Here is a 12,527-nt window from a genome sequence, read left to right on the forward strand (position 1 = left end):
TGTTTGAATGAAGTCATGATTTGTGGCTATGTTCAGATTTAAGGGTAAATCCTAAAGAAGAGGGGGGAAAAAAAATATAGTGCATGAATCAGCTGACTGTGAGGAGAGGGACTGGATGATTGTTAATTAAATTTATTTACTGTGCATAATAAAGTTACTTCACTGAAGGGAATCTCTGTCCTGTATTCATAGGTTTATTCGTGGAAGATTCCTGCCAGGAGTCACTGTCTGTAACAACACTGCATAGAAAGAAACCTTTGAGTTTTGAAGGCTGGAAGCATATTAACACTGTTATGGATCTAAAAGACTATTACCTGTTGGGTGCACTGCTTGCCTGCATATGGCTAGATCCTTCAATAGCCCAAGAGCTAATCTACCCCATCAGGGAGGAGTTGCAAGAAAATGTCCTCATTGGGAACATACCAAAGGACCTAAACATTTCCCATACAAATGCTGCCACCGGAACGAGTGCTAATCTTGTGTACCGGCTCGTTTCCAAAGCAGGAGATAACCCACTGGTCCGTGTTCTGAGCAGCACTGGAGAAATATTCACAACATCAAACCGAATTGACAGAGAGAAGTTATGCCCCGGTCCCTCATTTGAGGACAGCGAGTGCTCCTTTGAAATTGAAGTGGTCATCCTGCCTAATGATTATTTCAGGCTGATTAAGATCAAAATAATCGTTAAAGACACAAACGATAATGCCCCCATGTTCCCGTCCCCTGTGATCAACATCTCTATCCCAGAGAACACGCTCATTAACAGCCGCTTTGCTATTCCTTCTGCCACTGACCCAGACACTGGCCCCAACAGTGTCCACAAATACGAGCTGATCAATGGGCAAAGTGCCTTCGGCTTAGACATAGTAGAAACGCCTGAGGGGGAAAAGTGGCCCCAGCTCATTGTGCAGCAGAATCTGGACAGAGAGCAGAAGGACACGTATGTGATGAAGATTAAAGTAGAGGATGGTGGCAGTCCACAGAAATCCAGCACTGCCATTCTCCAGGTTACTGTGACAGATGTCAATGACAACAAACCGGTGTTTAAAGAGAGTCAGATAGAGGTTCATATACCGGAAAACTCCGTTATTGGCACATCTGTAGTGCAGCTCCAAGCTACAGATGCAGACATAGGGGCAAATGCAGAGATACATTATGTATTTGGGACTCAGGTGTCTCCTGCTACAAAAAGACTGTTTGCACTGAATGCAACATCTGGCCTAATTACAGTGCAGAGACCTTTGGACAGGGAAGAAACTGCTATCCATAAGCTCTCTGTTTTAGCTAGTGATGGCAGCTCAAGTCCAGCCAGAGCTACTGTTACCATAAATGTGACTGATGTTAATGACAATCCACCTAATATAGACCTGAGATACATAATCAGTCCCATTAATGGCACTGTTTTCCTCTCAGAGAAGGATCCCATCAATACAAAGATAGCACTCATCACAGTGTCAGACAAAGACACTGACATTAACGGCAAGGTCATTTGTTTCATAGAGAAGGATGTGCCCTTCCATCTAAAAGCTGTGTATGACAACCAGTATCTGTTAGAGACGTCCGCACTGCTTGACTACGAAGGGACAAAGGAATATAACTTTAAAATTGTAGCGTCTGACTCTGGAAAGCCGAGCTTGAATCAGACTGCCTTGGTGAGAGTGAGGCTGGAGGATGAGAATGACAACCCGCCTATTTTTACTCAGCCAGTTATTGAGCTGGCTGTTATGGAAAACAACAAACGTGACTTGTTCCTCACGACTCTTAGCGCCACAGACGAGGACAGTGGGAAAAATGCAGAAATTGTTTATCAGCTGGGACCAAATGCATCATTTTTTGATCTTGACCGTAAAACAGGTGTTCTGACTGCATCCAGGGTTTTTGACCGGGAGGATCAGGATAGGTTCCTCTTCACTGTAACAGCAAGAGATAACGGGACGCCCCCTCTACAAACGCAGGCAGCCGTTATTGTAACCGTGCTGGATGAAAATGATAACAACCCCAAGTTCACACATAACCACTTCCAGTTCTTTGTGTCAGAGAATCTTCCTAAGTACAGTACTGTGGGGGTGATAACTGTGACAGATTCAGATGCCGGAGAAAATGCTGCTGTTTCTCTTTCTATTCTGAATGACAATGAGAACTTTATACTAGATCCTTACTCTGGGGTGATAAAGTCTAATGTATCCTTCGACAGAGAGCAGCAGAGTTCCTACACTTTTGATGTAAGGGCTGTGGACAGTGGCAGGCCTCCTTGCTCCTCAGCTGCCAAGGTGACCATCAATGTCATTGATGTGAACGACAACACACCCATCGTTATCTACCCACCCTCCAACACGTCTTTCAAGCTCGTGCCTCTCTCCTCTATCCCAGGATCTGTGGTAGCAGAGGTGTTTGCTGTAGACGGTGATACAGGGATGAATGCGGAACTCAAATACACAATTGTGAGTGGGAATAACAAAGGTCTGTTTCGAATTGACCCAGTCACAGGGAATATTACTTTGGAGGAAAAGCCAGCACTAACCGACATAGGCTTGCACAGATTAGTGGTCAATATCAGTGACCTGGGTTATCCCAAATCTCTCCATACTCTTGTGCTGGTGTTTTTGTATGTTAATGACACTGTGGGCAACTCAACACTCATCAATGATCTCATTCGACGCACCATGGAGACCCCAATTGACCGAAACATTGGTGAAAGCAGTGAAACCTATCAGAGTGGTGACTATTTAACCATAATGATAGCTTTTGTTACCGGCGCCTTGGTGGTGATTATTGTCATCTTTGTGACTGTGCTGCTGCGCTGCCGCCATGCTTCTAGATTCAAAGCCGCACAGAGAAAAAAGCAGGGGGCAGAGTGGATGTCACCCAACACAGAAAACAAACAGAACAAGAAGAAAAAGCGCAAGAAAAGGAAGTCCCCCAAAAACTCCTTGCTCAACTTTGTCACCATAGAGGGGAACAAACCTGACGATCCTGCCCACGAGCCAATCAACGGAACCATCAGTCTGCCCACCGAGCTGGAAGAGCAAGGGATTGGACGCTTCGATTGGAATGCCACGCCGACCACAACCTTCAAACCTAGCAGCCCAGACCTGGCCCGGCACTACAAGTCCGCCTCGCCGCAGTCGGCCTTTCATCTCAAGGCTGACACACCGGTCTCAGTGAAGAAGCATCACGTGATACAAGAGCTCCCATTGGATAACACATTTGTGGGGGGCTGTGACACCCTTTCCAAGAGATCCTCCACGAGCTCCGACCACTTCAGTGCCTCAGAGTGCAGCTCCCAAGGAGGGTTCAAGACGAAGGGGCCCATGCACACCAGACAGCAGGTAAAAGAGCACTTTTACTGGTCTATAAGTACTGCCTATAACTGCCCTGTTCCACAGTGCTAAAGTGCCAGTCTAGATTAGGGACTGACTCTAAGGTACTGTGAAGCAACAGAAAACTGTTCAGGAGACACACCGCTTCAGCAGGTTTTTCAACCTAAACATAAAAAGAAAAGAGAGAAAAAGTAACTTAAACAACAGCTGATTAATGGAGTTGATTATGGACTCAACAATCACACAATGCATAATTTGGGGGTAACACTTGCAAACCCATGTTTTGTATTTAATATATATTTAATTCATATTTACCAAAATGCAAGTGGACGAGTGACTGCTTTGCCTTATTTTGTCTCTTCAGTACCCAGGTTAGATCACTGGCAAAAATGTACCAACATAACATTAACTGTAACCCAACGATCTTTGTAAAAGAAACATTTTTTTCTTGCCTATCTACTCAGATTGCTGCTTTTCATCATAGACAAATGCTGCACACATTCTCCAAAAAGTAGTTGACTTTTCACCTCTCTCTCTCTCTTTCTCTCTCTCTCTCTCTCTCTTCATAAAACTCTTGAGTGTATTCATGTTTTTTGTTTGTTTCTTTATTTTTTTTTGGTGTGCATTGTAATATCATGAAAGACTTTGTAACCTTTTCAACACCTGCAGCAATAACAACATTCAATAATTAGACTGCTGCAGTGGTATTGTGAATGTCACTGTAGGCTTTGCCACATCATCTGAGCTTGAATTAAATGCCTCCTCTCAAAGCACACTAGCGAACTGAGTGAAGCTTGTCTGGAACTTGATACACATCCAATTCAAAAAGGATTAGCCAATAATGAGCCTCAAATTTCAACGTAATCCATGCTGCTTTTTATCAAAGCCTTATTAATTTTTCTGCTAATAAAGCACCACTACACAACACACAGTTTTAATCTAATGGAACACACGTGGACAAATATTGGGAACTGCAGAAACGAGGGAAGAGAGAGCGCAGAAGGAGAAGGGAAGGCAGAGAGAGGCTGTTGTCGATGGGTCAGGCTTGACGGTGGTACTGAACCTTTAGGTGGCAGTGTTGCGCTGCATGGCAGAGCTTGGCACTACGCCAACCTGCAGTGGACTTATAAATGCAAGGGAGGAGAAGAAAGGAGTGAAACCTATGTTAGTGTTCTTAGTGAAATACTCTCGCCTAATGATGCAGAGGCTGCACAGGAAAGATTGATAATGGCAGTTAGAGATGTGAGTGATAAGATCTATCCGGACGAGCGAGTGGAATTACAGGGGTGACACTGTGCGACTCCTGTCGATGCATACCTCCGGGTCACTGCATCTGGGGTTGCATTTAATGTGTTTCTGTGTGAGAGGTAGCAGTCAAAAGAGGCATTCAGTGTGCCATCATTTGCCAGGCGCCGTTAGTGTGTGTGTGTTTGTGTGTGTGTGTGGGGGGGGGGGGTTGGTGATGTGTGAGAGAGAGATGAGACGAGGCGTTGAAATGGTTGATGCTGGCGGTGGCAGCGGGTGGGGTGAGGTGGGGGCCACTATTCAACCCTAGAGGAGGACACATGAGATATGACACTATACTGTAAGCACAACTTCATTGATTTGCTCAGTCATCCTACAATTCCACACAAGATTTATTGGGATCAATAATTCTGACAAATGATTCAAAGAAGCACACAAACAGAGCCAGTGTGTTCTATATTGTGCCACCGATATTATAAATGATGCACTGTTACAGACGCTTTTGTTCACAGACTTATGTCTGAAATGTTCTGTACAGTTTCGTGTTTTTCTCTGAACTTGTGTAAGTTGCGCCCCAGTCTAATTCTACTACTGTTCTGCTATTACTTACTGATATAAATTAGTTGAAATAAGTCCATTGTCTTTTATTTTTATGAAAAAGAATAAGAGAATCATATCTTTAAAAACTCTAAAGATGCATTTGCTTACATATTAAAACAACAGTATCATACAGATATGCACAGAAAAGAAGTATGAGTTCCTTTTCTTACCAGTATGCATGGTTATATTGCGACTCCATACAACGATGCACTTTATCTCCATTAAATAGTGATTATCCGTCTTTCCATTATTGGCTGATATCAATCTTTCAAATTTGTAAAGAAGGCCCTTACAGCATGCGGTTGGTTCTTAGTCATAATTACTCCAAAAAACATCTCGCAGACAAAGACTCCAGCTCAGATTGGCAGTTATTGATTGTGGTTAAATGATTAGACTGCCCCGACTGCACTGACATGTCTTTCTGGATAAACCAGGGTATGTTATCAATGCCACTGTTCCATCCATTGTTTTGATTGTTTTGCACAATGCAGCCATTTGTATTGACATGCACATGTCATCTCCATTTCATGATCATTCATGCGGAGATGCCCATCCACTAAATTCTATGCCTTTTGGATTTGTGCTGTAGTTAAAAAAAAGGGATCAAGAAAATACCAATTACCTTTGACTGAATCTTTAAACAGACAGTATATCCAAAAGGTAATATCACCGGATTATCATATCATTCTCTGCAGAGTAGAAGCGCTTTAGAAGAAGATAAGAGCTACATTATTAAAAGATTTCTTATATATACAGATAACAAAAACGAGCCAATTTCATTTAAAGTTATTACTGGTTAGTTTTTGGTTGGAAAATGTGATTTGATGTAATATATTGAAATTAAAGCTAAAGGTGTTGAACTGCTGCCATAGTTAAAGGATCCAAAAAGGTATACGGTAGGAAGATGAAATTTAGCACTTAGTTTGCTGCCCTATGACTAACAAACCAACACCAATAAACAACTGGTGCCTGAAGTTAACAAGAAACAAGCGTTAAGTAAAATAGGAAGTTCAAGAGGAAGACACAAGCGAAGCTGTGGGTGGATCGCTTTTAAGATTGACCTTCTCTCAAGGAATTGAAAAGCCATTTTCTTCCAGTTTTCAAGAGTCACTTCTATGCAACATCAGCACCAGTCAAAAAAATAAGGAAACTGAAAGGAAATTGATAAACGATTAGACAGAGAATAAGACACTGAGAACAACAGCAAAGCACGAAGACGTTAGTGCTGTCTTCTTTTTAGGTGATATAGAGCGTATAAGTAAAAGAAATAGCTTATCTGCAGTAGCGTTATTATGCACTAATGCCTAGTGCAATCAGTTTTATACAGATCCTTATAGCTTATAGCAATAGGGGAATCTTTGCCTTTCCTTTCATTTTTCTCACTTATTTTTTTACCCTCTAGGGACCTACATTAGTGTAAACAACACAGAGGAAAAAAAGCATGAAAACACTGTCCTAGTTTCACTAGGCAACACAAGCATCTAAGAAACGGAGGATAATAATCATCATCATTCTTATTCTCATCCTGTCAGTAGTCGTAGACATAGATGTGGCTCACTACCACAACATGAGCCCAGTGGCTATGCATTAACTATGTACTGTGCATCAGATCCCAAGGCTCGTGTTAAGAATACGTTAACATGGTTTTGCTGAGGGGAGCAGGGTTTGAAAGTACTCTCAGAGAGAGCGAATGAAACATCATGGCTGACTGATTGCAATCTACATTTTCCATATATCTAGTCTTCAGAATTAAACTTGAACAAATCTTGTAGTAAACGTGAATAAAGGGATGTTAATTATTACGTTTGCTACCACATATTGACAAGTTCCCACAAGATGTGTTCTCTCTTCCGTCACTTTGCGGAAGCAACATATTGCGTATGTGAGAATCCACAGTTATGGGCCCTGTATGACATATTTCAGTTGTGCAACCTTGTGGTCTGAACACCTAATCTGTAACAAGTCTTAATTGCTGTAGGCCTCTAGGTTGTTTTTTTTTTTTTTCATGCACATGCAAACTCGGAAAGGAAGCGTGCGCTGACAATTAACCCATCTTCTATTGCTGTGATGTGCTTTTCTTCACCCCAAATCTGCCTCAGGCTGGGGGACATGTAACAGCTTTCTATCTGAGCAGTCTCAGTTTAGTTTCCGCACATATAGAACAAATGGCAACATGTGAATATGGGTTAATTATTCAAAATAATACTGGAGGTATTTAAAATTTGATTCAGTATTTCTGTCTACGTCTGACTCATGGATCATTTCCTTCTCTGTGTTGAGCACTACAGTAAAAATAGGCGTATGGTACATTATCTCATAAATAACAAGCAGGGTTTTAAATATCACAGTAACTGGAGTATTCGGTTTAAAGCGCAGGATATTAGAAGACTTGTGGAAAAAAAAGGGGGAATCCTCAGCGAGAAGATTCCTGGAGTTGTCAGTAATGTAATGAATGTAATGAATGGACATTCTATGCAAACAGGAGTTTGTACAGACCATTGTAATTATGGAGCCTTGAGGGAGTCGTCCTTCTTGTGCAGGTTCATTTGCCACATTAATAAGGGGATTAGTAGTATGTACGGGGGCTGATGGCAGCAGGAGAAGTTTGAGAAGATTAATGAACTATGACAATGTTGCACCTGAGGGGAAAAGTCTGTTGCAATATCTTATGGGTTGTGCTGACACAGAGTTTGGCGGTATGAAAGAGGAAGATGGAGAGAGGCCAGTGATTGCTGCCGACTGTGATCATACATCGTTTCTCCCAAGCTATCCTGTCACTTAATCAGGATACCGTGTTTGTGATCTCTTACACTGAGCATGTCCTTCATACCTTTAACTAATGGCGTTCCAACAGCCTTAGCATTTTTTGTAATAAGAGGAAGAATGGAAAAAGGACACCAACATGTACAAAAGGTTAAATTGGGTCACTAAGTAAAGATATTAATTAACCAAATCTGTGAGCAAGCTCTGTGAAGTTAGGTCTGTTGCCAACATCTGCTGAATAATTAAGAAAACAGCAGGTAAATCCAAGAAGACAGATCTTTAGTGCTGCATCTTCTTATTGAGTAAAATGTAGCAGATCCTCAAAACAAATGTAGCTGTCTGGAGAAAGTAAGACAGGAAGTGTGCGAGTGAAGTTTCTATCAAAGCTTTAAATTATCAGTGGAGGATTTGCAAAGCTCTTCACCACAGAGAACATTGTATCTGCGTCTTTAAAAAACTTGTCATGTCCTCTATATTCTAGGTGGGTAAGAGGAAATGAAATGGATTGCAAGCTATACTATGGTAGTGGGTGTGAGTACTATCAGAGTAGATTATTGCCCCAAGGGGGATCCAGTTTTGTCTGCACAAAACAACAAAATAAATCAAAGCTCCCTGTTGGTACACTGGCTGAACTATGGAGTTCATTTATATGTTTTTATTTCCCCCTGTTTCAGAAAAATGAAGTGCTACTGATTTTTTAATATATTTATATATTTATTAATTTATAGGCCTTTTTTTCTTCTTTCTTTGTAACTGCCAGGGACATAATTGCCAAACACAGATGATGGCAAATTACCAGGAATTACATTTTTGTTGTTGTTGTTGTTCCTTTGTTTGTTTGTTTTTTGTGAACATTTCATGAATTTTTCCCTCATCTACAGAAACCTTCTCATCATTGCGCTGTTTCATTCTGTCCAAAATATACGACACAGTTTTGATAATGACAAATATTGTCTCTTATCAAAAGGTCTCTTGCAAGTGTGTTCATATGTGATTTTATTTGATTTTTTTCATATCTGCTTTGTTGTTTGTCCATCACTTTTGGCTGGCAACCCATTCATCTTAAATTTATCATCCATTTCTGCAAATTCTCGAAGCGCATTGATTGATGATCAGTCTTCAGGGGCTTTGCTTTGTGAAATTAATGCACAAAAGTCATAGCGGCTTTTGTAGGACTGTCATTACTTAATTCATCTCCATGTTTTCACTAATCCACAAAACGCATTTCCCATTTTTCTAAGGCAATCAATCAAGTTGACATACTAGCTTCGTGGTTTTTTTTTTCTTTTCCTTTTTTTCCAACACTGCATGATGTGAAAAGACAAACTGCAGCTTAAAACACTTAAGGTATCAACACCTCATCTGAAATTCTCTTGAATTTTCCTTAAAAATAAGAGTAGAGGGTGGAAGAAAATGTTTCTTGACTGCTTGCTTGTCTATAAATCTATCTATCTCTATATATATTATATAAAAAAAAGATGGAGTTATGATGCTACGTCATTGTTTGAATGCCCCCAATCCCCCCTTCCTCCCCACCAACAACAACCCATCTCTCCTTTCCACTCCTCACTTGGCTCCTCCACCCACTCCTTATCTTCCCCGTCTCCAGCCCTAACCTTTCACCCGTGTTTTACTGGGGTCAGCGCCGTTACATACGATGTTAAATCACCAAGGGTGTGTTCACCTTTGTGTTCTGATCATTTGTGACAGATGAGGGTGCTTTGTGTTCAACACATAGCCCAACTTTCGTTCTTTTTTTTCCTGTTACCATCCTCTCTCCGTTTATCATCAGAGAAAAAGGGTGTGCGGGTAAAAGATGGGCAAAGCGGCGCTGTCTATTCTGACATGACAAACCCAGAGGGAGATGTGTCCTTGTCATTGGGGTGTTGCGTCAAATAACACACAGGCCGCTGCTCTGTCACTAGCGTGTGCCAGTGTCTAGACTAATAGTTGTGATAATGGCATTGCCAGCCAAAACCCCCCTCAAGCTAAGAGCCTCACTTGACTTGAAATGTGACTGCCATTGACTGCTTTGCCACTGGGCCTCATAGCTCACAAAGACTCTGTAACCCTCATCGATGTAAATCTTGTATATATGAGATGTTTCATGTAAATTGAACTCCTGGTAATCTTGCCTAATGTGCTGTGTTAAACAATAATGGACTTGTTTTATTTTAGTTTTGTATTATTTATTTCCGCTGCCTTCTCCTTTTCCTTTTTTTTTCATTGCTGGCTATACATTAATTACATCTGAAATAAACTCTTCCAAATCTCCAGTACACTGCAAATCCCACTCTGTTTATAAAGCCTTTATTTGAACAGTGGTATTCTACCTTTACAATTTCATAATAAATGTTTCAAAGAGATCATATCTTTCTTGTTTTGAATTTGTCCGTTTGTTCTGCCTCTGTGATGTTGTGATGGGACATTATGTATAAACTGGGATATGTTTCAGTCAAGTTACCATGTGCGCGCCGATTCTAATCAGCGTTTGCTCATATACATGTGCTTCGGCTGATTACGTTGCCAACTCGTGTATTTTAAGAAGCAAACAGATTTTCTGCTTTGACTGATCTGGTGTTTTTAAAGAGGCATACAAAGTCACTGACACACAGCCAACCCGATAATTCACTTAGAGTGGAAGGGAAATTTAATTCAAAGTTAATTTACAGAGGTATGTCATTTGGGGGAATTTCACTGTTCCTCAGTCTTAAACAGTCACACGTGCAAATGCTGTCTTTAATTTTCCTTCCAGCTGACCTAAATACATGAATGTTAATGAGATCAAGTTAGCAGCTGCTCTAAACATGTGACGGTGACGGATTTTTACACTTACTGTAGTGCTTGTTTGGATAGCACCAGAAAATGGGCTCAGAGTTTTTTCCAAGTCTTGTATGTTTCCTCCTGTCTCTACTGGCCATGAAGAGATCAAATCATTTTTTTAAAATAAATAAATAAAGGACATGAGAGAAAAGCTTTTCCTTTATGAAAAATTGATCCTAAAATTTTCATAAAACTTCCAGCCATGCATCCATCTGACTACCTTCTACAGCTTCAGTTTTATAAGTGTGACGCCCCACAACCAGTATGGACCCGAGGAACCATTACAGTGAGTTTCTTTGCAGTTGCTCACATCCTTCTACAGCAGGACTTTAAAACCAATTCTAAAACATACAGTGTGCATATATTTGTACACATCTGACATGGCTGTAAGCTAAATGTGGATAATAGTCTAATATGACTTCAAAGAACATGAAGCCTTTCATGAATTGTCTGACTGTAAGGCTGCACAGAAAAAAAAATGCCCAAGTGAATTTTCTTTATGGTAGTATTTCAAAATTGAGTTCTAAAGCACTCAGATTGTGTTGCGTCTTCACTCTTTCACATCAGATTTTTGTATTATCACATATACATGTGAACGGGAAACATATTAACCATTAGCAACTGGGAGTTCCTAACCTACACCATCTTCATCATCATCATCATCATCACTGCCAGCTGCATCCTAATAAACCCTAACACCGTGAAAATGTATATATTGTGAAAATGTCTATATATCTATGAAATATTTATGAAAAAAAGATATCTTTTTGCAGCTATTGGCATTTTTGTACTGATGCTTCCATTTTTTAAAATCTTCAGCTGTTTTCCAGTTAAAGAAGTGTAGATGCTTCACCTCTTAACTGGTATTTGGAGAAAGGGTGATGGGGTAGGGGGTGGGGGTGGATTTCAAATTGCCACGACAACACATCCATGGAAAGTAGGGCTAACTCAGCTTAATCTGTCCACTGAGTCTGAAAGCCAAAGGCAGAGCTTAGTCTGCATTTGAGTGAAGATGAGGAGGGGGGGAAGAAAGGATAAATAAATAAATATAGGCTTTAAAGTTTGACCTCATATATATGGTCACTTTCAAAAAAGCTGTCTGCACTTACTGAGTAGAATTTGAAACCTGACTTCTGACCTAAAGTATAATCATAGTGCTGGTCTATGAAAAAAAAAAGTTGGGATGGTGATCAGGTTAGGTAGGCAATCCTAATCTTGCACTTCCAAACATTTTATGAAAAATATATTTTCAGTGTTTCTCAGTCTTGTAAATCATGTCCTAAATTTAGTATCATTTGTGGACAATTGAGGGAACACATTGCATAGAGCTAGAAAAAAACTACTCTCCCATCACTGAATTTGATGAGACTTTCTTTTGCTCCTACAGGCCAAATTTAATGCCTCACATGATCTCATGTACCACCTCTATGTGCATATTCTGGTTAGTGAAAGACTGAATGTTCTTTTTCTCCACAAACCATGTCTTCAATTAATATCCCAGGCGCAAGATGTAATGTAAGCTTTGCCAATGAGGAGGAAAATAACAGACTGCACAATACAAAAGTCTTGTCTCACATATTGAAGCTGAACCACTTCAGCAACCAGATGCATTAAGCTGTGCGTGGATGCTTCGCAGAAAGAACCGTGTGTCTACCACAATAGGAGTAGACAGTCTATGCAGCAAATTTATAAAGCTCCAGCATTCAGACTGTTCTGTTATACAGCTTTGTCATCATGAAACTGCGCACGACAGAGCTGAACATCCACTTGAACAAT

General features: G+C 40.6%; 1 protein-coding gene across 5 annotated transcripts in view; it reads left to right on the forward strand.

The window, feature by feature from the left end:
• Nucleotides 1-12,527, forward strand: part of LOC134627645 (protocadherin-9) — a 187,010-nt gene that overhangs the window by 1,083 nt on the left and 173,400 nt on the right. For all 5 annotated transcript variants that reach the window (XM_063473931.1, XM_063473950.1, XM_063473941.1 and 2 more), the window contains exon 2: nucleotides 193-3,329. In XM_063473931.1, the coding sequence (XP_063330001.1) occupies nucleotides 294-3,329 (3,036 nt within the window). In that variant the 5' untranslated portion in view covers nucleotides 193-293. The remainder of the gene's footprint in view (nucleotides 1-192; nucleotides 3,330-12,527) is intronic.

The sequence above is a fragment of the Pelmatolapia mariae genome, linkage group LG1, assembly GCF_036321145.2.
Source record: "Pelmatolapia mariae isolate MD_Pm_ZW linkage group LG1, Pm_UMD_F_2, whole genome shotgun sequence".
Lineage (NCBI taxonomy): Eukaryota > Metazoa > Chordata > Actinopteri > Cichliformes > Cichlidae > Pelmatolapia > Pelmatolapia mariae.